The sequence below is a fragment of the Cricetulus griseus genome, chromosome 2 (assembly GCF_003668045.3).
Source record: "Cricetulus griseus strain 17A/GY chromosome 2, alternate assembly CriGri-PICRH-1.0, whole genome shotgun sequence".
Taxonomy (NCBI): domain Eukaryota; kingdom Metazoa; phylum Chordata; class Mammalia; order Rodentia; family Cricetidae; genus Cricetulus; species Cricetulus griseus.
Window position 1 is genome coordinate 245,333,447 of NC_048595.1, and position 25,572 is coordinate 245,359,018.

At 39.0% G+C, this 25,572-nt stretch overlaps 1 protein-coding gene across 13 annotated transcripts in view; it reads right to left on the reverse strand.

Moving 5' to 3' along the window:
* Nucleotides 1-25,572, reverse strand: part of L3mbtl3 (L3MBTL histone methyl-lysine binding protein 3) — a 117,967-nt gene that overhangs the window by 25,288 nt on the left and 67,107 nt on the right. For all 13 annotated transcript variants that reach the window (XM_027402880.2, XM_027402876.2, XM_035440325.1 and 10 more), the window contains 5 exons: nt 23,895-23,971; nt 18,093-18,178; nt 15,997-16,107; nt 9,047-9,161; nt 7,460-7,562 (listed from right to left, as the gene is read on the reverse strand). In XM_027402880.2, coding sequence (XP_027258681.1) covers nt 7,460-7,562; nt 9,047-9,161; nt 15,997-16,107; nt 18,093-18,178; nt 23,895-23,971 — 492 coding nt within the window. The remainder of the gene's footprint in view (nt 1-7,459; nt 7,563-9,046; nt 9,162-15,996; nt 16,108-18,092; nt 18,179-23,894; nt 23,972-25,572) is intronic.

The window sequence follows — 25,572 nt, forward strand, 5'->3', positions numbered from 1 at the left end:
AACTTTGATACTGTTATGAATCTTAAATGTAAATATCTGTTTTCTGATGGTCTTCGGTGATCCCTGTGAAAGGGTCTTTTGACACCCCCAAAGGGCCGTGACCAATGATTGAGAACTGCTGATCTAGGGGAAATGGGCAATGCCTAATCACACAAAGAAGTTATGTAACTTTACACTGGAATGGCTTCTGTAAAGAAAGCAAAAGTGGCCATTAGGGAAGGTGTGAGGATGATCTGATGGGCAGTGAGGAAGGGCTTCCCTAGAGAGAACAAATGCCTAAAGGTCAGGACAAAGTTGCTCACAACTACCTCCCCACGCTTAGGAGAAAGCAATGCAACACATGGGAGGGACAGTGAGGCTAGCATGGTGAGACGCTGAGATGACAGGAAGCAGGAGATGCAGGGAGAGGCAGTATCCTGTATGGCTCACTAGACCATAGTCAGCTGTTCCAAGTTATATTTTGGGTTGGTTCAATTTGACGCCTCTGGGAAATCTCTAAACATGGGAAGCGATAGGAATTGATTTGGGTGTGTGGGATGGAAATGCAGGGAAGGTTAGGGGACTGTCAGCATCTCTTAATATCCCACAATGCCTTACAGACCGAGAGAGAGTTTGTAATCTACAGGGATCCTAATGGCTTTTTGGTTTGCAGTTTAAAGAACTTGAGGCAAAAGACACCCTCCCTCCCTCCCTCCCTCTCTCTCTCTCTCTCTCTCTCTCTCTCTCTCTGTATGTGTGAGAGAGAGAGAGAGAGAGACAGACAGACTGAGAGAGAGAAGAAAGACTAATGGGAAGTAAATTGGAGCAAACCAATAATTATAGAAAGATTATTATTAGACATTTAAATAAAAGTGCTGCTTGCCCGAGGTCACACAGCAACGAAACAGCTCAGCAAAATGAGTCTACTCATTCAATAACAGGTGTACTACTTCAGTCATTCACACTACGAAGGGAAATCTAACCACATCAGCCATTCAAACACTGCATGGGATCCTGCTTGGGATGCCTGAACTAATCAAGAATTCATGAGAACAAATTACCAAAACTGGTTCTGCCTAACGTGAACAGAGACTTTGAGTGAGGCAACTAGTAGCTAAGCTGGAAGGCAGACATCTAGGAGTGGGCAGGATGCAGGATCTAGAACAACATATCCCCTTAGAAACTACCTGTGCGGGATGAAGTTGTAGGGGACAGCACAGGAGTGCCACTCTTAGCCTGTCCACTACCTTGGGGCCCTGACACATTCCTCAGTTTCATGGAGACTACAAACACGAAGCCTGAGCAGCCTGTGCTCCATTCCCCAAGACAGAAAGCCCACATGGCAGCATTGTGTGTTTGGGTCTTTAGCTACCCTGTACCTGCCAAGAATGCAAATACACTGAGTTGCCATGTGGCTATCCTAAGGTACAACACTTTCCTTAATGCCAAGCTTCGACTCAACCAGGGCACAAATGTCCACTGAAATCCCATTCAGATTGTGGGGATCACCTCACGACATATCATCTTCAATGAATCTCCCTACAACCATCAAAAAATTATATATAACCAGCTCCTCCCAAGCTCTTGCGTCTCTGCTCTGACCAAGGAATCAAGTTGGTCCAGTCTCAGATCTCAGTCATCTCCTATGCCACACTATGCTGCTCTTTCTAGTGCATGTTTTTCATTGAATTTTTGCACTTCAATCTTGGGGCAATAAAAGAAAAACCCAAAGACAATGTTTTGGTTTCTTTTGACAGACAGTACTGTGCTAATCCAGCAGCAGCACACGTACAGTTTAGTTTCACTCAACCCTTAAGCCCCTGGCTTAACAAGCAGTGAACTACAGTGTGTGTATTTACTTTGGATGGCATCAGGGTTGTAGGACACACCACCAGCTTCAAACAATGGGAAGCCATGCAGCAATTTTGGATGACATAGGTCCCCAGCGAAACAGCAGTTACAGAGCAAACTATTGTGTTCAAGCTCTATGGAAAGAGCCCTTTGCTTTTATTGTTGACTAAATGAAAAACTTGGGCATAGTTCAGAGAAAGGCAAGATACTGGTTGGGAGCCTGCTGTCTAAATGCCTGTATTTTTTGTTGTTGTTGTTGTTGTTGTTTTTGTTTGTTTGTTTGTTTGTTTCTTGGTTTTTTTCTTTTGAAAACAAACTGTCCTAGCTCTTTCAACCTCTCAGTTGAATGAGAAACAGTCCCAGCCTTCTGAAGAAATGACCCAACGAATGAAGAAACCTGCCCTACAGAGGGCTCCGTGTGACGGGCAGCCACAGATTTTCACGAAGCCTCTCTTCCTTCGAGCCCTGCACAGGGTGGCGAGAAATGCCAGCTTGCTCCTGTGGTTGGAAGTGATGGCTAAAGGGGATGTGACAAAATATACTGGAGTGCCACAGCAATGGCAGAATGAGAAATGTTTCAGGTAGAACCCAGGTGCCTGGCAAAGTGCTCTGTCACCTCATCCATGCACAGTGATGAGCAAACACAGTTTCTGAGGTGGAATTTTCATTTCACAATGATGATGCCAACAAAAGTGGGCGTGCCTTACCCAGGCAAGCAATGTCCTTGTCTAGCATTCATCCTCACCACCATGGAGGCAGCTCCAAGAGTGTGCTCATTTGACAGATACTAAAAATTAGGCTTCAAAGAAGACTTATAGACTGTCACATGTTCGTGGTGGAATTTGATAATAAACACTGGCTCTTGTTTAATTGCTACCCATTATGAGTAAACATTAGCCTGTATCATGGAAGAATTTCCTTATTCCTAATCAGTGACAATGACATCGATCTGAAAGCATCAAAGAGCTGCGGCTGCCCTCCTCATGCATTGCACACAGCTCTATGTATTGCAATTTTCTCTGTGCTAGGCAGGGCTCCAAGTCCTTTACATGAATTAATTCTTTCATCACACCACTCCTATGAATGCCATCATCACCTATGTTAACAAATGAAGACACTGGCAGAGAAAAGTGAAATACTGTTTCAAGATCCTAACTAAGGCTTACCTACTGCCTTTCAAGGCAAGCCAAGCTACAGATTTACGTTTTTCCCTATCTTGTCTCCCATTATCTAGCCCTTGGGGTATGAATTACAGGGAAACTCATAATTAAGCATGCTCTCAAGGGCTTGAGATCACTTCCATGCCTGTTGTTTAAAGAAACAAAAGAGATGGGTGATTTTATCACCATCATAGTTTCTCATATACTTTTTCTTAGCAACTAAATTTTAGTAAGGTTTGATTCATTACGGCATGTTTGCATTCCATCATGGGTATTCGTTTTCTCCCATGCTCACTCAATCTCTTTCCCTCTCCTACCTTTGCTCTTTCTCACCCCCCGCCCCGCCCCCAGCTATTCATTCAAATACAGGTCCTTTCAGGAAAGGACAATACAAGTCCTGTGAGACCCTTCCCTAAAATCACTTTATTATGACACAAATATTAGCAAATTATTGTACACCAATCATTTGACAAATATTTGCTTCCAGAGCCTCTCAGGAGGTTGTTTGTAAGTAAAAGGGCTAGCTTGTCCTCTGCTATCCACTGCCATACTAAAAACCCTCTGAGTTGTAAGACTTGGCAACACATCCAGTTTAAGCATCCAATTTAAGCGTGTGTTTCTCTCACACACAATGCTGACAAACAAACAGGACAGGCTGTCTCAGGTGACTGCTCTGCACAGGGGCTGATGGGAGGAGTAGACATAAAGGCCATTCTGGGCTGGATTGAGTTCTGCTTCTATCAGTCCCATCCAGGGCTTTCACTCAGCCATTCCAACTTTTCCTCATCATCTCTAAGTGGTGCTCAACTCACAGACTTGCTGAGAGGATTAAATGTGGTCATTCACTTAACCTGAGAACAGTTGCTGTGATAGAGCAGGTCAAACACATCCCACACATTATTATGACCTTACCAGCAAGGTATTTACCTCCATTGTGTATAGGAAAAAATAGCAAAAATAAAGTGATATGAAAAACATATTTGAGCGGACTCTACTCCATTGGGAAATAGCTAATGCTTTACTGAGTACCACCACTCCTACACCCTCAGATGTGGGACCCCTTTTCTGTACAACCACCAAAGCCGGTTGACCCAAAGCAGGCAGACAGCAGTACATGAGAGCTAGGCGGATGGATGCTGAATGAGAATTAGTTGTGCATCCATGGTTATTAATTTGCAAGACGCTCCATGGATTTCAAACATATTCTTTAGAGACTGGGGGAATAAACATTTTCTTGCTTAATTTCTAAAAGATCAAATTTTATATATCAAAGATGTACTTCTGGAGGCAATACATATGCAGAATATCTACTTTTATGTAACTTTAGCTCTCTTAACCTCAAGTGGGTTTTCCCATTCTCAGACCTCTAAGTTAGCTAAGAGTGAAATAACAAAAGGATGCCAATGTGTAAATCATACCGACACTTTCTTCTGGACAGTCAGAGTTAAGCAAGGTGGCTACATATGGAATATCTCTAGAGATGAGAATACCATACCCCACATCCAACTCTCACTAATCGTATTTCAAATTAAAGAAAGGCTGCATCCTCAAACTGTGTTACCAAATACACGCTCTGCTTCTAATGTTTCTTAGACCAAACATAACTTGTATCTTTGGAGAGAGTCACAAGCAAACTCAGTATTTTGCTTATGTGCTCATAAAACCATCCTTACTGAAGGAGCAACCTTCTTTGTTATCTATGTAAAGAATGTATGTTTTGATTTATTTAGTTTCTCAGTAAATTAATCCAAAGAGAATTTCCTCATTATGTTATCCTAAGCACAGCATTCTCAGCAAGGACAGGAATAATTGCCAGTGAAATGAACCTTTCAGAGAATATGTATGCTGCAGCAAGCTAATCCACAAGTGTACTGATGAGATGGAAAACAGGCTGGGCCCGCCAAGGATTAATGTCCTGCCAAGGAGACAGTGTGGAGCATTGTAAATTATACAGACTGCACAAGGAGTGAAGAAAACCTGTGCACAGGCTGGGAAGGGTGAACAGTACAACCCGGACCATAGTCTTATTCTTCTGTCCAGAGACCCTGCCCACCAACCCCACACAACAAAGATCCCAGCAGCCGTGCCCTGCATGCACAAGGAAATCACTAGTTTTTTGGCCAAGACTTGTCTTTTCAGTCATAAACTATACTCTGCCACTCCTTCAAGTAAATGAGCAGTTCTTTAGCATGGTTCCAATTAGTCTAAGTTTCCTTTCCACTTTTCTGCATGTTAGTCTCTGAATCTTCCCATAATTTACCCCTTCTAGTAATAAGCACAATACCGTCTTGATGGATTGGATAGGACAGGCGGTATTGTGCTTGTTACTAAAAGGGCTAAATTATGGGGATCAAGAAACTCCCTGAAGACAACCACTAAACTGTGGGAGCAGCTGGGCTGTTGGAGCCTAAGGGTAAAGGCCGTCATGACAAGGGGCTAGGTGATGTGACATGGTTGTCCCTAGAGACTTGGGCCGCCACAATCTTTCCTACTTGGACCAAAGGAGCTACCAAAGAGCGTATGCACATGGTGTGGTCTTCTCATCTCTGGAGACATTCAGTATGCACAGTGCTGTGTGGTGGGTTTCATGCCAGAGCTAAGTACAAAATTTAAATAGCCAACTGTATCCTAACAACGTCAGCATTTATCCAGTTTAAAAATTTCTTAGTTCTTTTCTTTCAATTTGAGGAAATTGCCTTTAGTCTAATGAACATCATGGGACTGTACAGTAGTAATGCAGATGTACCAAATCATAAGTTATGATTTCATATCTTATACTTAAAATGACGAAGCGTGAGTGGAGATCCTCAGTGTGGGACCGAGCCCCGGAGCAGTGTTGTGAGACCCCAAAGGTCAACACCAGACCCTTCAGCTCCACTCATCAGTGGCTAGAGAAGACAAATTATTATGGCTAAGGAACACTACACTGGGCTCACCACAGCTTGTGGGAAAAGAACAGTTCCTTTACCAGAGTGTCGTTCTGAAAGCCAGCTGATTCCCATTAAGCAACAGAACAATCGCTAACACAACGTAGGAGAATGCTTGGTAAATGTTACATGTTGTGACTGAAAAAACTGTTCTTCAAAGGAAACCAGTGAACAAAAGACTCTCTCAATTTAAGGCTCGAGTTTTGCCCACTTGTGAGCTGCATCTTGCACTGGGACCCATCTATTCGCTGAAAAGTGATCCAGCTGCCTTCATGAGACACAGCTAATAACTTCTACGATGCAGTGTCTTCAGTGGAGTTCAAATTAATGCTCTATCTTTGGTTTGCAGACATACAAGTGGCACAAGGGTTTAAAAATGGGTCTCTGACACGGAATAGTCATCCTGTCTGTGCACTTTTTATTCTGGAACATAATGACTGTTAAAAAAGCGGGGGAGGGGGAGATGAGCAACACTTGTGGACGCAGAGATATGGGGAGCCTTCACTGCACCCAGGGGAAAACAATACATCAATTTTGCAAGTCTTACTAAGTCTCTCTTAGAGGACTAGGTAACAACATTTCTGAATGTCTTTAATGTTACAGAGAGGGCACCCAGGGGCCATAGCATGTGTGGAGGTCAGGGAACACCCTTCAGGAGCTGGCTCTCTCCTTCGACCATATGGATCCCAGATGGAACTGAGGTTACCCACTGAGCCATCTCACTGACCTATAATTTCAAAGAACCAGACTGAAACCCTATACAAACTAGATAAATAAGACATGATTTTATTAACACAATTAGCATGTTTCTATAACTTACACTGGTACTTACTACCATTTCAATACATATTCAAATGGGTGATGCTTTGTCCCTTAGGAATCCCACTAAATCATGAGAATTTATTTCAGTAACATTTTTAAAGGTCTTTCAAGATTCCCAAATCACCTGAACATCAAGTTCCAATTGTATTTTTGGTGTGTGGGTGTGGGTGGGTGGGTGGGTGTGTGGGGTGTGTGTGTGTGTGTTAAAGTTACTTACAAGTAAGAAAAATATTGGGAAAAAAATCACTTTTCTGGCCATTTAATCCTTACATTTGGTCATACTGTTTTGTGATGTTCACTGCTAATCTACAATATCTCATCTTTGTCAAACTGTAAAGTTGCCCAGCTACATCATATATTCTGCTAAATAATTTCAACAAGGCCTTCCCTCATCTCATTGATGGTAAACTGTAAGTAACTATTTTAGAAGCCATGCATCTGAAAAATCAGCCAAGCTAAAAAAAAAAAACAAACCAACCAAACAAACATACAAAAAATACCAAATAACTAAAGTAAATCTATTTTAAACATTGAATGAGTGTTCTCTCAGGAAGACAGCTTTAGATATACCATTGGTTTTTACAGTCTCCAAGGTAACTGAATATAAAATCAGTTCACATCTGTTTCTTATAGAAGGAAATCATCTTCCACCTTCATAGACAGCCACCCTCCATACAACCATGCACAAAAGTCCTCACATAAATAGTGGTAAACGCATACCTCTGATTGCCCAGGTACCTCGATTTTTTAAAATGACCAATCCCCTTGCAGCCGAGAGTTGGACATCCCCCAGTTTCTGATGGCTCCATTAATTCTGCAGGGCCTACAACAAAAATAATAAAAAGAGAAGGTAAAAAAGATAAATATAACAAGAAGGTGAGCAGAAAGCTAGATTTAAATGTCTATGATGAGAATAGGGCAGAGGAAAAATACTCCATTTCTGGAACAATTTTCTCTCTGTATATAGAAAAACAAGTAGTTCTTGTATTCTGTCACCACATTTATATTTCTTTAATACTGAGATGATAAATTCTGATCTAATTTTATTTTAAGATGTCAGACAACAGAGATATTTAAATCTGACTTGATAGGGATATCTGAAAGAACTGTTATCAAATAAAAAAATTGCATGAGAATATTCAACACTAAAATTTCAAACACAAGATCACAGAATCTGAAATATAAACACGATGTTGGAACCACCTGAGTCAACCAGGCGGCCAGGGCTGGAGTGCACAGGGAGTTACCAACATCAGCAGCTCTTCTCCATCTCAGACTCTCCGTAGTCATCCAGCAGTGCGGATGAACGTTCTCCTAGCTATGGCTCCAGCATTTCCATGCACAGCTCCCTGGTTGAATGCCTTCCTAGTTATGACTCTAACATTTCCAGGCACAGCTACATCCAGTTCAGGATTGTCATTTTGCTTCTTAGGAGGTACAATGTAAAGGTGTATCTAAAACAGTGTCACCTGGCTTTGGACTTGTCTTTCACATTTCACAATATTAATATTTTTCACGACTATGTTACCTACACAAACTACGTGACACAGTTTATTTAACTAACATTTGCTTCTAACTTTGTTACTCTATTCTTCAATTAGAAATATGCACATGTATGGCTATGCACCCTCAGTCTGTATATAGCATACATAAATCTACTCACACAGTACAGGGAAAGAAAATTAATTATTTAAAAAAATTGACTATAGTTTAATGTATTTCCCATATTTTCTCATATGAGGTACATATTCCTTAAAACTGAGATAATGGAATGTCTCTCTCTCTCTCTCTCTCTCTCTCTCTCTCTCTCTCTCTCTCTGTGTGTGTGTGTGTGTGTGTGTGTGTGTCTGGTATATGCTTTTTTACTTAACAGAATTTAAATCTTTATTGAGTGAATTATAAATTTGCACATAGAATAAATCACAAAGCAGAGGGTGGCCTCTTTTATACTTTACCCAGTTTCTGGCAATGATAACATTTGCAAGGCTACTATCAGGTCACTATTAGGATACTGAAATTTTAATAGTCTGACAAATTATCTTCAAAAAATTATCACTAAATATAAAAGGTCATGCTTATTTCTAAACAAAACTCAAAACAGCAAACCTTACTTAGGCAACAGGATTTTTCTTTTATAATTGTGTGTGTGTCTGTGTGTGTGTGTGCGCGCGCGCGTGCGCGCGCGCACTCAAGCCCGTGCTGGTGGCAATCAAGAGAAGAAATATATGGAGAAATAAGAGACAAAAACTTAAGCACATTATTAAAGGAAATGAAAATGTTGATCATGACTATCTAAGTGTATCTTACTTAGTGGAGCCTGAAGTGGGTGTCCAGTTTTGGAACACCAGCCTACAGGGTGGATATCTGGAGAGTCTGCATCTATCCAGTAGTCATAGCAACTGCTCCAACCATCAAAATGAACCTGGTAACAGAAGAAACACAGAGTCATAATAATTCCTACTGCAAAACTCCCATCCATGGCATGAGCCTTTTGTACTTCCATCTGATTTACACAGTTTATTTAATGTCCAATAAATCACTTCAATTATTTAAAATACTTCACTCACAACCTGAGATAAAAGACGCTTTTGAAACTACCAACAAATTATCTAAACATCAATAACTGCCTTCCCAAAGATGCATCTGAGGCAGCAGCTCTACAGTTTTATTATGCATATCCTTAGACGCTGTTAGCAAATGAAGACTAGGAACCGTGGATAACATCTTCAAGTGAGCAAATGAAACACAAACACCGCTTCGGGATTTAAAATCAGGGAACAGGGGAAGGGAGAACAGGAAGAGCGGAAAGGAAGACCTTTGAGATAAATATAAAGTAAGGTTCTTTTTTTTAAACTATAAAATATCCCTGAACCATACCATTTTAAAATAGTCTTTCTCTTTTATAAAGATTTCCTTATTTTTATTTTATATGTATGGGTATTTTGCCTGCAGGGATATCTGTGGCCCACATGCATGTCTGGCAACCGCAAAATCCAGAAAAGGGGATTGAGTCCCCAAGAACTAGTTACAAATAAGTTGTAAGCCTCCCTGTGAGGGATGGGGATTAGATCTGTGTCCTCTGGAAGAGCAGCTAGTGTTCCTAACCACTGAGCTGTCTCCCAGCCCCCAAATAGACTTTCTTGTAAATAACCATAGTATCTCTCAAGATATATTATCAAGTGGTCACAGTTGACATTGTTACTGGTCACTAAAGAGTGGTAATGTCACTAGCTATCAGCTGCTTATCTTTCAGGTGCATATACATTATACACACAAACATAATATATGTATGTACATGATATATATATATATATATATATATATCATATATATACATATATCACCTTTTACAGAAAGGATATATTTAAGTACTTCATATATTTTACTTTTAGGTCGTTTGCCAATTTATTGTCTTTACAAGACAATAAATATTTTAGAAGAATGCATGAGTAAACAGTACAATCATGGCAAGAGACCAAATTAAGCCCATAAAAAACAATACTGATGGATTTAATTACATAAAAATGTAAAGCTTCAGGTGGTAAAGTTCATCATAAGCAAGATGAAAGACCCCAAACACACTTACTATACAAGCGACAAAGCCCTTTCTTCCTTATTAAGCCCCAATCTATCAGTAAGAAAAAAAATGAAAACTGCAACAGAAAGATGGTAAATAGATACAAACGGCTCATTGTTGAGAAAATAAATATAAAGTGTTGGTAAATATATGAACAATTTATTTGCAATGTAAACTTATAAATGTAAACTCAGCCTGCTCAAAACATTCACATTTTGTTGAGCCCTACTCAACATAAAGGAAATTCCTATAGATCATTGACAGTGACCATAATGTCTGGAGAGCTATTTGGCAAAAGCAATCAACATTAAAATATATTGTCTTTGACTTATCAAAAATATTAAAAAGTAACTCATCTCCCACCCTATGGAAAGCCTCACCATCCAGGGGAGCAGAAAGGATATGTCATAGGTAGGGTTTTAGTTGGGGGTGGTAGTGGTAGGGGAGGACGGGGAGGGAGAGGGAATTGGGATTGTCATGTAAAACAATCTTGTTTCTAATTCAAATAAAAAAAATCTGTAAAAAAGTAATTCATCATTTATAGGAAAAGTAGATTGCAGTTATTAAAAATAAAGGCACATGTATGTGAGCTTGAAATAATGAGCTTAAAATAGTTTTTCTAGAATTAAAGCCCTAAATACTACTTCTCCTGGAAGAAGTCATGGATACTACACCAAAGAGAGGGGGGTTGGGGGGGTGGGGGTAGAACACACAGAGACAAATTAGCTAGCTAATAAGCAGGCAATTAGAAGGAACCAGGCCAAGAATCAGAAATAAAGTAATTTATTATTAACATACAAAAAGAGAAAGCATCATCTAAGGTTAGTTAGCTTTGAATGCTTCCTTTCCTTTGATCAAAAATAATGTCAAAACAACAATGAGAATGATAGTCATAATTTACCCAAGATTTTGCCCTCTATGTTCTCAGTTTCCTGAGGTCAACTATGGTATAAAAAAATGTCAAAGGGAGAATTCCATATTGTGATAAAAAGAGAAACCAGTTTCATACAACATAATTGTCCTATTGTTGTTGTTGCTGTTGTTACTCTTTCTATATCTAGTACGTACATTTTACTTTATTACAGTATGTTTGTATTATGTATAGATAAACTATGATACATATGGGATTTGATGTGTGGTTGAAGGCATATACTAGGGATCTTGGAAGATATCCCCTGTAGACAAGAGAATATAAGCCTATTCATATACACAAGAATAAAAACACATTCACAAAAATGCCTCAAGTATGCTACCTTTTTCTTAATGTGAACAGACACCCAGGATTATCTGACACGTGAGAACCAATATGAAAATAGAGGCCATGCTAGGGAACAAAGACATTTGGGGGCTGGAGCTGTGGCTCAAGGGTTAAGAGAATTTGCTGCTCTTGCAAAGGACCTGACTTTAGTTCCCAGCATCTGCATCTGGTGGCTCATAATCACCCATTAACTCCAGTTCATTGGCCTAATGCCCTCTTCTGGCCTCCAAAGGCGTGTGTGTGTGTGTGTGTGTGTGTGTGTGTGTGTGTGTGTGTGTGTGAGAGAGAGAGAGAGAGAGAGAGAGAGAGAGAGAGAGAGAGAGAGAGAGAGACAAATAAATAAATAATAATATTTTAATAAGAATTTAAGAAAATAATCAAGGAAGAGAAGAAAAACTACCAGTGGTGTCCTCAGACAGAAAGCAACGTTGATTGCTTCAGGAAATAAAATACTGCTTTTTAAAGGAAGCAGGAACTAAATATTATTTTTAAAAATTTCTTGAAAAGCACAAAAAAAATCACAATTGTAATTAAGAATTCAATACAAACTTTGAAAAACAGATGAAGGTAGTTCAAACAGATCTTATGACATCAGCAATACAAAAGAAAAGAAGAGGGTCAGAGTCAGACCAGCAACGTCCAGAAAGAGAGCAGAGACCAGGAAGCTAGCAAAGCAAAAATAGCATATCTCAGAGTCTGTGGGACAGAAAGCTCCACAGTGGGAAGGCTTGAGGACCAGTTTGACAAATGGAAAGATGCTATCACAGAGCTGGAGACCACCAGAGACTGCCATCCCCAAGTTCTCCAGAAACAAGCCTGTGGCCCAAGAGATGCAATCCGACTGGCCTTGGGTATCTGAAAGCTCCAGGGGTGAGATGCAGCAGAACACGAAGAACTAAGGATAAAAGCTCCCTCCCTAGAACCCCTCACCTAGTTAATTAACAGTCAAATATAAGGGAAGAAGATGGACATTTTCTCAAATGCATGGAGTGAAAACCCTTTTTTAGGAAAACACAAAAAGACATGTTTCATCGGGACAAAAGCACACCAAGCAAAACAGGGCATTATACTTTGTAATTTTCAGGAAAATGAGATACAGCCTAGTGTGTCAGTAAAAATGAGTCTCGGGATGCAGGATGTAAGCCTGGCTGAGACTACCCAATCTGTTTAGCAGGCAGATGAAGAGTTGTGGGAGAAACAGTTCAAGAGAAAGAGATAGCTATCAGCTGATGAGAAACATACTCCTGCTTTTCATTCAAAATACACCAAAACTACTGTAGCATCTAAAAAAAAAAAAAAAAAAACGACTAAGAAGCTAGAAATTGTTGAAAAGCAAACTACAAAAAAGATCATTGACTACAGGAAAACCAAGAAAGTAATTTTTACGACTTAGAAATGAACAAGGCTAGTATATTCTTATATTTTGGTTGTGAGCCTAGCCTTTAACGGCTGGGCCATCACTCACTCCAGCTCATGACTAGTATATTCATAACAACTTCGGCAAGCTTAAAAAAAAAAAAAAATATGGCAAGATCTAAATGCTGAGGTCCAGTAACAGGAAGAAGAAAAGCAACTTAAATTTAAACTGAGAAGCTGGTGTAGTGGTGGACGCCTTTAATCCCAGTGCTCGGAAGGCAGAGGCAGGAGGATTTTCTGTGAGTTCAAGGCCAGCCTGGTCTACATAGTGAGTTCCAGGAAAGCCAGAGCTACATGATAAGGCCCTGTCTCAAAAACAACAATGAAAACTGAAATGAGAAATATCAGTGCATAGAAAGTATTTTAAAAACTGGAGACAAACTGTCACACACAGCTGAAGTAGACAATGTGACTGAAGAGAGATACAACACTCTTTCATGTCCTGTCCCCAAAGCAGAAGATGAGAACATTCATTCCTGTCCTAACTTTCAACAGCAGCCAGCAGGAATTACTAACTACCTTACCACCAGAGAAGCTCCAGGTGTTAAATGGTAGATACTGTATGACTTTAAAAGTTGATCTTATTTAACATTGAGTTGACTTTATTCCCGAGACACTGAAAATATGAAACCACACACGTTAACTGCGTTCCTTGGCCTTTTCTGCAAAAGAGAAATGATCCTACTTGCCATATTTTCTCACGTTATAAGAAAAACTACTGCTGGGTGCTCATTTTTTCTCAATGCCTCTGCTGAATCTAAAACCCCATCCCTGTCTATCAGCTGACCCTTTGAGGTATTCAGAAACAGCGATATATCTGTACAGTGGTGAAGCTCAGCTCGTGACAGTCATTCTAAAAACGGGGCAAAGATGATCATCTCCAGACAGCCACAGCCAGCTCCTCTTTGGGTGCCAAGGATTTATCAGGATGTTGCATAAGATAGGGAGATCAGCAACTAGTAAAGTGATGGACTCTAGTCTCAAATTCCCCCACAATTAGTGGAAAAAGTATCTCACAGCATCCCATTCCTCTGGATCAAAATTCTCACACAACTAAAAAAATTTCTTTTTATTCAAAATAACACAAATCCTAACACTTTATAGTCTTGTTACCTTGGTTATTTTTGGTATATTTCTTTACAGAATCCACTATGGTTTTGTTCTTTTGGAAAGAATATTTTATGTAATAATTTCAACTTGGGATATTTTGCTTCCCAATACTAAATATCCTGTTGAAATATTCTGTGCTAATGTAATGTACATTCATAGTAATTTGTTTATTTTTCTCACCAGTTACTAAGGTTGTTCTCAATGTTTAATGTTTTAACCAGAGTGTTTGAGCTTTTATCTTTGTACATTCCTTTGATTACTTACCTAAGTAATCAGGACCAAAATTCTTAAAGGATAAACATTTCAATATTTTGATGCCAAAGTGCTCTTTGCGAGAACTTGGATGCTTTTATTACTACCCACTGTGATGGGATGAGGTTTATTTCTCAAACTAAAAAGTTGTCATCATCTTTATTGAACAATCTGCTGTAAAAATCATATTATGTTTGACACTCTTTTGATTGCTGGTTTATTAAATCTAGTTTATTGTTAGATGTTTATTAAAACTCTAGTTCTAAAGCACTTTTCTTTATGATTTTCATATCACAGCCTACTCTAATGAATAAAAAAAGTGCACTAGAATGCCAGGTGGTGATGGCACATGCCTTTAATCCCAGCACTCAGGGGGCAAAGGCAGGTGGATCACTGAGTTCAAGGTCAGCCTGGTCCAGGACCGTTAGGGCTACTAAGAGAAACCCTGTCTTGAAAAAATAAAAAATAAAACGAAGCAAAAATAAAAGTGCACTAGAGAATGGTTAACACAGACTTACAATTTTTATATGATTTCCTAAAATGTATGATTATATGGCCTTTTGTTTGTCTCTGAGGCAGATTCTGGCTATGCAGGTGGCCTGAAACAAGTCTTTTCATTTCTACCTCTCAATTGCTACAATTAAAGGTGAGCTACCATCCCTGACTACATTGACTGGAACTTAACATATTGTACAGAAATAATAACTTATATAATGTTTTGTCTTAAACTTTATAACCTTATAAGTTATCTCATTATAAATAGCTAATGATGTATTATTATTTTGAAAGATGAACTTGAAGTTAAGATTGCTGCTTCATGGAACTGAGAGTTATTTCCTTCCAATACTGAATAAAGTGCTTCATCAAATCTGCCTGATCTTGGCCTTATCAGTACAGGGGTAACGGCTCACATGGCCCACACTGAAGAGACTGCAAATATCTACGGCAAGAGTGTACTGAGAACCTCACTGCCAGGTGCTGAAAATGACTTGTTGTTTTTAGAGACATTATTATTCCTAACAGAAAAGTTAGCTGATCCAAGGGGAAAAGTAGGATAGGTACGATTCTGGCTAAAGAGAGAAAGGAGTGGTAAAACCAGAAGCCCATGAGGTCTTTGGGCATTGTATCCGAACCACTATACCAGTACCACATGTGGATGCAACTAGCAATATCTTCTAGACACTGGCTTACTTTAAGAGAGGTATATGATGTCTATTAATCCAATTGCAGTAAAACTCTGATTTTATTTTTAAAGTTATTTATCCCTACTTATACTTTATAAACTATACCTAATGGAGTCAATAAAAAAGTAATCTCCTTAAAAAAGAGGATACCACTGGAGCATGATACACTTATTTTCTTTTTCTTCTAAAGAGACTATTACCTCAATATGTTATGTCAACTTTCTACAAATACACATTCAAAAATATGAAGCTGCCGTTCATAATTAAAGAGAAAATATCTTGGAGCAATTAAAGAAAACACTTGGATGGATGCAAACTTCAAAGTGGCAAAGCCACTTTGTAAATTCCCGTGGTTTTAGTAATTTAATTGCAGGGCTTAAGTTCACTGTCAAGTAAAGTTTCCATTTAAGATACAGAGTAACAAAGACCAAAACCCAACACCAGGACCAAGAACACTTACCTTGATCCGGTGATCATCTGTATCCGCTACAGTTGCTACTCTGATAAACAAGGGATTTCTTTTGTCTACAGCTTCAAGCTTCATTTTTTTCTGGAATCCATGTGGAGGTTTCTATCATAACAGAAAGATGTCATGTGGTGAGCAAGAGCTGGTTGATGGACGACAACAGCAAGCAAGCAAGGGTTGAATTGTTTAGGTTACCCATTCTTAGACTAGCACCGAGTGACACTTTTCAGTCAAAAACACACAGCTCAATACACATGGCAAGGGGCATCCTGACTGCCCAGCTGAGAAGACTGACAGGCAGAGGCAAAGGTGCCATAGATATTTGATCAGCCACAGGGAAGACTGGACATTTTCCTTATGGGTTGAGGTGTAATGGTAAAAGTCAATAGGCAGGTTCTTGTTGTTGTTTTGTTTTGTTTTTGAGGTGAGTAAAAGGCTTATGATTTTATTGTCTTCATAACAAAATTGGCTTATAACTGGATCACGTGGGCCTTTCTCTTCTATCGCCTCCCAGTTCAAAATGCTTGCATCTCTTACGAGCCAGTATCCTCTTAGGTCTGTAGTTGGGTTTAACACACTCAAGTCTCAGCAAGGCCTTCTTTGTAGTTTTAGCTTTTTAGTAGAAAATAGGCTTAGTCTGCCCACTATAGCCACTATTTCCTGTCATAATGCCGCTTTCCTTAGACATACAAAGAACCCTTGCCCTTCTTGTCCTGTGTCACTTTATGGGATTGGGACTTGTCAAACTTCTTGCAAAGCGTCTGTCAGGCCTTAGCAATGTCCACCATTTTTTTGGGAGCGATTTGGGCACAGAACGTCCAAATTTGTTTTTTTGAAAGAGGGAAAGAACAAAGTGTCTGAGATGAAACAGCTACAAGTGGTGAGGGGTGGAGGCCAATTTAAAACAAATCAGCAATTCAACTGAACAAGATGGAACAGCTCTTCTAGGAAAGAAAGCTTAACACTCAGAGGAAACTGCTATGTCTCTGAGAAAGCCACGGGCAAAGGAAAATAGTGAATAATCAGTATAGTTTTGGTAAATGATAAAAATAACATGAAGGACCGAACAATTGCTACAAGGATTCTTGGCAGTCAAGCTGGAGAAACCTGAGTTCTCCCTCCCATAAAACAGCAGACATGTAGCCTGATGTGGCTGCCCCTGTATCCAGGTTAAAAGCCTGCATGTTGGAAGGGGAGAGAAGAGGGAGCAAATACGGCACCCCTTAGTCTTTCTGAACAACTTTCAGGTGGAATCGTAGAAATGCTTTCACAAGGTTTCTCTCCATTTACTATGTTTTTTTCTCTTTAAAATTCATGATGTTCTTTCTATCCGTATCTTAAACTGTACTTACTTACTAGTCTATTGTTAAAAACTCTAGCAATTTTTGCACAAAAAGTATCATTTAAAGAAGAAAACTGTCTACAGAAGACAGAGTCATGTTTAAAAGAATCATATTTGATTTGGAACAGGATCTCTGTTCATAACCTGGCCTGGCTTTGAGTTGTGGAGCTCCTCATTCACCTCTCAAATGTTAGGATGATAAACGTGTCCAGTGCCTGACTCTTACCAAATTATTTAATATTTATTTTCTCCATAAATTCATGAGAAAATATAAAGTAATATATTTGGGGAGCTGGGGAGATAGTTCAGTTGGTAAAGCGCTTGCCTTGCAAGTTTGCTCCTGAAAATCCACATTTAGAAAGTGGGTAAGGTGGTGCCCCTGTGATCCCAGGTGGGGACGTTAAGGCAAGCAGATCTCTGTGGCTCACACCAGCCCACCTATCCTACTTGCTAAGTTTTAAGGCAGTGAGACACCCTGTCTCAACAACCAAGATGGACAGAATCTGAGGAACACCCTTCAAGTTCTTTCAGCACCTACACCCATGCCTGCCTCTCCAACACACGTGCACCCACATACACAGAAATCCCAGGAACAATTTTGCCTTCCAAAATGGAAAAACTCTAAAGGTATGTTCCCTGGCCTGTTGCTTCTTCTCATTGCTAAGCCAGCTGACCAATTTCTTAAACATTCTCAAGTAATCATCATCATCAACAAACAAATCAAAGAGAACAATGCAAATTTTCTCACCACTTTGAAAGCTCTTGCAGGAGCAGGCAAAGAATTGGTTTCTTCTAAATATTTATCCCAAGAAAAGTGTTTCACGTGTGAATAGCCTAGGAAACAAGGAAAAACATGAATCCTATGAGAGGGTCCTGAAAATGAGAGTGAGACTAACAAACTGTCCTATAAAAGTCACGACACATCAGCAGTCTAGCCCAGGCACAGGTCCATACATTCTCCAGAGCTATTGCTCAGGACGACTGGCTCCATTCTGGTCATTTACCCTGACTCTTACTTTTTAGATGAGCTTATAAGAAATATTTTCATTAAAATTGTGAAACAACACATAGGATCTACATGCATTATTTATGAAATACTTTGGATAACTCATTTTATTAGGCTGAATAAATAAATATGCCTATATCACAGAATATTTTTAACAAATGTGTAAAAATAGCCCCTCTGCCTCCTCCCCACTGCCTTTTGTTTCCTCTAGAGCCCCAGATCCATTAGGTAGGCACAACAGTGGCCTAGTATTGTGCAAAATTTGCCACATGAAGAGGATTTACAAAATTTGCAAATATATTAGTTATAAAAGGGACTCAGGTTCCTACGAAACTGAGAAACAGGTATAAACATGAAGAGAAGAAAACTTAAGTGAAGCCAATAGTTTGAGGTTTGAATCAGGGCCAGTGGTATCAATTAGAGGGTTTTTAGCACACACTGGTGCCAAAACAGAAAACAACACAAAGTTCTGTATATGCTTACAGATGCATATTTCCTACAGCCACTGAGATACCTGATAGAGCATCACCTTACCAGCATCGAGAAATAGCAACCAGATCAAGGTTTCTAAATAGCATTCTCAAAAAAAAAAAAACAAAAAAAACAAAAAACAAAAAACCAAAACCTTGGAAAGAATGGCTATAGGCCTGGGTCATGACAAGCGAGTAGACGTTACTCCCAGCTGGGCAGATAACAGTTTTCAAAAACTGAGACAAGAGTGTAAAAAGGGGGTAGAAGCCAGCTTAAAAGAGCTCTTACTGGGTACAACTTTAAAACATCTACAAGAAAACCAACAATAAATTTTTGGATAAAGCTAGTAATATACAGTTTTACTGAGTAAGTTAACTAGAAGGAAAACTGAGAAATGAAAAAGCTAATGTTTTCAGAAGAATATCAATTAATTATGTGCAAAAATAGATGGAATAAGAAAAATTACCATTATCCATTAACATTTGTCAACTTAGAATAGTAATTAGTTCCAAATAGAAATATTAGCAGATGGCATAACTACTGAATGACAGATGAGATAGGAGGCAATTACAAAATCTCAAAGATTTCTAGAAAAAAAGTATTGGTAGAAAAGACTAGCAAATATCTTCTTGATTAATTCATGATAAAAAGACAGACTGAAATGCCTCGCCCTTGAGAGGATTACAAAGAGAACGCTGTGATAGTCCTCGAAAGAAAGAAAGAAAGAAAGAAAAAAAAAGCACAACTTGGAAATTGGCATAAAGGTACTTTCCTTTAGTTCCACCATTCAAGAGGCAGAGGTAACTGGATCTCTGTGACCAAACTGGTCTACATAGTGAGTTCCAGTCCAGCATGGCTACCTGGTAAGACCAGTCACAAGGAAATGACAATCACACCCAAATAACAATACTCTGCACAAAATGATTAGTCTGCAAGTCTCACACATACCAAGACTGAAATTGTCAAGGAGAATCGAACTGGGGACTAGAAGAATCTGTAGCTGAGCGGCAGTGCAAGATGCTTTTGCACAAATGGGGACAGCTGTCAAACCTGAATAAGTCTCTGGCTTAAGTGGAAGTACATATGAGTTTGGAAGTAGTCTTGACACTTCTCTCCACCAGAGGATGTTTCAAAGTAATTAAAAAGGAAGTATGCAAGCCTATATACACACACGTGCATTTTGCAGCATATTTAACGACCTAACCTTGTACATTTTAACTTCAATCGGAACACTCTCTAAAATGACATGATAACAACAGAAAGAGCTAATAAAAACTTTAAACTGTGAAGAGTGGAAACTGCGGCTGTCTCCATTTCATTTCCAACTTAAAATCAAACATGTAGTAAGATATAATTCAGAAAACTAAAAATAAAAGTAGTTGCGTGCAATTAACTCACACATATATCAAAATTATTTTTATATCTTATTAAATCATAGTAGAATAAAACTAAAAATCAACAGCAGGAGAAATCACAGAAAAGACATTGGAAATGGAATAATATATTCTTGAGTCAACAGTGAGGTCATTGAAGAAATGAGAGAAGAAAATTTAAAACTTCCTAAAATAAAAAGAAAGCAAAGCACAGCTTACTAAAACTGTTAGGAGACAGATACGGCAGCTCTAAGAGGAAAGTTTATAACTGTGAGAACTTACATTAAAAAAACAAAAACAAAAACAAAAAACAAAAAAATCCAGAGGTTTGGAGAGACAGTTCAAAGGTTAAGAGCACTGGCTGCCCTTCCATAGGTCCTAAGTTCAATTTCCAGCAACAGCATGATGGTGGCTCACAACCATCTATAATGGGATCTGATGCCCTCTTCTGGCGTGCAGTGCACATGAAGATAGAACACTCACATCCATAACAGACATAAATAAATAAATCTTTTTCTAAAAAAAATTCAGTAACACTTCAAATAAATTACCCGATAGAGCATAAGTTCTTAGAGAAAAGCAAACCAAACCCCAACGTAGTAAGAAGATATAATAAAGAACGTAGCAGAAAACTAAGGGAAAATATATTCAACCACTCAAATAAAAAGTTGGTTCTTTGAAAAAATAAACCAGATGACACATTTTTTAGCAGAACTAACCAGAAGAAAATGAAGAGCCACAATAATAAAATCAGAGATGAAAACAAAGAGGTAAGAACAAACTATAAATAAATCCTGAGAAACATTAGGGAAACCTTTGAGTGCATATTCAAAACAAACAAACAAAACAACAACAACAACAAAAGAACAAGGGAACTCTGGGGGGAAAAATTCCAAGATATGTACAAGTTACCTAAATGAAAGGAAGAAGCTGTAAATGACCAAACAAGCATGCAACAAGCTACACAACTAAAGTGGCAACACAAAGTCTCCCAAGAAAGGAAGCCCGGACCAGATAAATTGCTACTTTCTTCTAAATCTTTAAGGAATAGCGCACACTAACACTCTTCAAACTGTAGCACCAGTACCAGGCTCACTCCATGAAGCCAACACACTCTGATACTCAAACCTGATTAAAAAAAAAGAAAGAAACACACACCACACACACAACACACAAAAGAAAACCATAAACCAGTTTTCCTGGCGAACAAAGACATAAAAGTTTTCAAAACAAAAGAATGAAACTAGGCCCTTATCTTTCACCCTGCATAAAAATTAATAGACTTAGATAAGGCCTGTAAAAACCTTAATGTCAAGATGAGTGACATCAATAAAACAACTATCAAAAAACCATGGTGAGAATAAGATGTGCCCTTACACACTGCTGGTGGGAATACACACCGGCACAGCCATTATGTAGAACTATCTTGAGATGAATCCACTCTTACTCCATGTGGAATTCTGTACTTTTAAAAACTGTAAAATGTCCAAGTCTGAATATCACAGAGCCACATGCATTGTATTTAGAGCTAAACTACCCATATCAGCCAAAATATGGGACCAGTTTAGAGGCCCATTATCAGATGAATAATGCAAACGTGGCATGTAAACACGGTGGGGTTCCAGCTAAGCGGGAATAAAATTATGACAATTTTAGAAATATGGGTGGAAACAGAGATCACTATGTGAGTAACTTAAGTCAGGCTCAGGAAAACATGTATCACATATTTTCTTTCATATACAGCACCTCGAATTCAATTTATAAATGCATATATATATATATATATTCAAATATATTTTAAAAGACAGGGATTTTAATTTCAAAGAAGAAACAATAAAGACAGACATATTTACAGAATACACGAACACAGGAGGACTGATCAGGAGATGGACAGACTGTGGATGACATAGTAAAGCTGACAGAAAAGTTGTTCAAGCAAGCTGAGGGCTTAGACCCTTCTTTTCAGACAAGAGGTAAGACTGAGCCCTCAATGGAAAAGGAACCAGAGGAAAAGTTCATTTTTGTTAGGAACAAGACCAACACATGCTCATAATCTAACTGGGATTCTTTGTTGTTATTCTTGCTTTTACATTTTTAAAATTGTGGTAAAAATTTATGTGACACTGAATTTGGTTTACAGTTCTGTGCCATTAAAAACACTATGATATTTGGACATTTTCACATGCAGTTCTGTACTTTTAAAAAGCTTGTCAAAAAATGCAACAAAACAACATTGATATTTTCTTCCACTCCATTACAAAAGTCTGTGAAAGGTAATGGATGACTTGGTTTGGGCCTCACACACCCCTGGGAGGGATAGCATCAGGAACCTGTTAGCCACTGGTTCACTGTTTATTTACCAGACTCTGATCATGACAAAGTGGTGTGTATGACAGAATTGATGTTAAACTTAGTAATAACAAGAAACCTCATAGCAGGCTAGATGGTGGTGCTTCGAGGGTCAAGTCTGTGATTACCAGCATAAGACATCTTCCAGGCGGCACCAGGCTTGAGCCATAAGACTAGTAATATTTTGCTTTAACTCTCTGATACTTATGTCTCTTTCATCTTCAAACTAGCCATGGTTGGTTCCCTTGTAAGAAGTAATCAGGCATTCTGGGTGTGGCACTGGATTTAAGGGAGTTGGGGGGTGAATCTTAAAACACAGACAGCTGTTTGAATGGAATGAAGCTATCTCAAGAAGCTGCAAACTGGGGCTGGTCCTATATGCTGCACGCTCCATCCACAGACGTGCTGCCAGGAAACCCAGGTCTCATTTTTTCTTTTTCTCTGTATGATAATATATTCTACTTTACTTCTAGCATCCACCAGCTCCTGGGCAGAAGGGCTTCATGTCAGCTGATGACCCTGCCTTTTCTTACCTGTGGGGACCATGACACTTTCACAGTGACTTCATTCATAAACAGTCCTTACTATGACAACACCTGTTCTTTAGCACATAAAACCACAAAGACACTATTCATCAGCAGTTACACTGTTTCTTGTTGAAGAGAAAGTGAGCAAAATAAGAAGGCTCCATGGTGATTGACTGACAGAAGAACCCCCCACCCCCAAAGCTTCAGGGAACAGAGACACTAGCTAGCACAAGCTACAAAAAAAAATCTATGTTGGAACCAGAAGCCACAGCAACAGAAACAAAAGCAAATGGGTCAGCTCTAAACTTGGCAGAAAAGTCTAAAGCCACAAACTCTCACTTCAACACGGACATCGCACCTTCCAGAAATGACCCTAACAATGGAGACCGAGTTCCACCATCAAGACCCCATCTACTTTTCTTACCTAACCAAGCTGAGCAGCTGTGCACTAATATAAGTCCCAAAATAAGTCCCAAGTTGAAAGACGACAGAGAGATAATTTTACAAACTTTGTCAAAGAAGATAATAATCTAAGGTTGTGATATAAACTAAGTCAATGTTTGATACAGTTGAGGCTCTATCAGGGGACAGTGAACTTCCGCCTGCCTCTGACTGCAGGGCTTTGTAAAGTATATCTGCAACACTCACATTTTTGTGTTTGCTCATTTCCCACAGCTGCTTTTGTGCTTCAGCTGAGCTGAGCAATTGTGACAGGGACTCCAGGGCACACCAAATTTAAAGTATCTATGAGCTGGCTCTTTACAGAGCAATGTGGTCAACTCTTCAAATATATGAAATACATAGGCACATTATAAATAACAAACCTGGTGGAGTAATCAGGGTTCTTCTATGTTCTTTACACCAACCAACTGGATGAATGTGTGGACTGGATGACTCACACCTGCAAGTTACATAAATTAAAAAGTTGGAGTTAATAGAGAGCCAGGCAAATACTGTTGGAAAATTTTAAGAGGAAAATTAATTAGCGATTATGAACACATTCAAGAGTTCTGTTTATTGCCATCTATCCAATTTGATAAAATGGATAGAGCTTTCATTCTCCATCTGAATGTATTATGAAGCTTTGACACAAAGAGTGTATTTTTGCTAGATAAATATCATATGGATTTGACACGATAATTTCATTTCTCCATGAGAAGAAAAAAAAAGTTGTTAAAGTCTACAACTTCAAAGGTAGAAAAAGTATAAAGAGAGCATCGTTGACAAGCAATAAACTATGTAAAAGGAAAGCTAAAATTAGCTTAGCATCTCTAAGGCTCATGGGCAAGATCACTATCAAAAAACCAGCATGCTAGAGTACTTACAAAAACCAGGAAACGAGTAAGGGGCCCTGGGAAGGGAAGTGTTCAAGGGAAATAGAACACATATATTGTGAAGAGGGAGGTGGGTAATGGAACAGGTAAGTTAACTAGCACTAAAGAACTTTAAAATACCATGTAGGAACCTACTGCTGCAGGGGCTTCCTAAAAATTAAAATAAATAAAATATAAGCAAGTGCGCGCACGTGCACGCACGCACAGAAACAAACACACACACTGTATAAATGGACTTATCCTATAAATAGGAGTGTAGGATGCTTCTTCTAGATACTGTAGACTAGTAAAAGGTCCAGTGCAAATAAGTAAATATATAAATAGTAACAACATGCTATTTCTGTTACCCTTTAGACTAAAGGATAGCTGTCCTCTGTATCTGCAGGGGATTGGAGCTCAGGACCGTGAAGATAACAATTCAGAGGCACTCAAGAACCTTATATAAAATGGTGTGATGTTTGTATCCTCCATGTGTGCATCCTTCTGTATACTTTAAATCATCCCAGGATTACTTCAAGTAGCTAGTACCATGTAAATATCACAGAATTGTTACGGGCGAATAAATTATGTTAGGCTTGTCCATGTTCTACCATGTTCTACTGTTGCAACCATGACAGGCCTAATTAAATTGATGAGCTATGCTTGGCACAAAGGAAAGCAGACCAATGAAGGAAAGGAATAGGTTGAGAATGCAAAGTCTAGCCTAGTCTAGCCGCTGGTGAGGCAGTATTTGAGCAAATTCTTGAAGGATGTGACGAAAGAGAAAAGTGAGCCACACAAACATAGAAAGGAAACTCTTCGGGCTGGAGACAACAAGTCCAAAAGTTCTGAAGCTGGGATCCCAGCAGTGCTGTACCAAGGAGAGGAGAGAATGGACTGAAGGAAGCAGGTAACACAAGATAATGTCAGAATGGAAGACCACTTAGCCCATAACAAAGTGACGGATTTTAATCAATAGTGAAGTAAAACATTGCGGAGGGTGTTAGGCAGAAAGCATCTTAGTCTGATTTATGTTTCAGAATGATTATTTTAACTAGCACGCAAACAGTAATCCACACTGGAAGCAATCACCAGTTAGATGGTGACACAAATTGTTCAGAGTGGTCTGGACCACAGCCGAGATAACAAACACAGTGAGTGACCAGGTTTAGATGAACATTCTAAACAG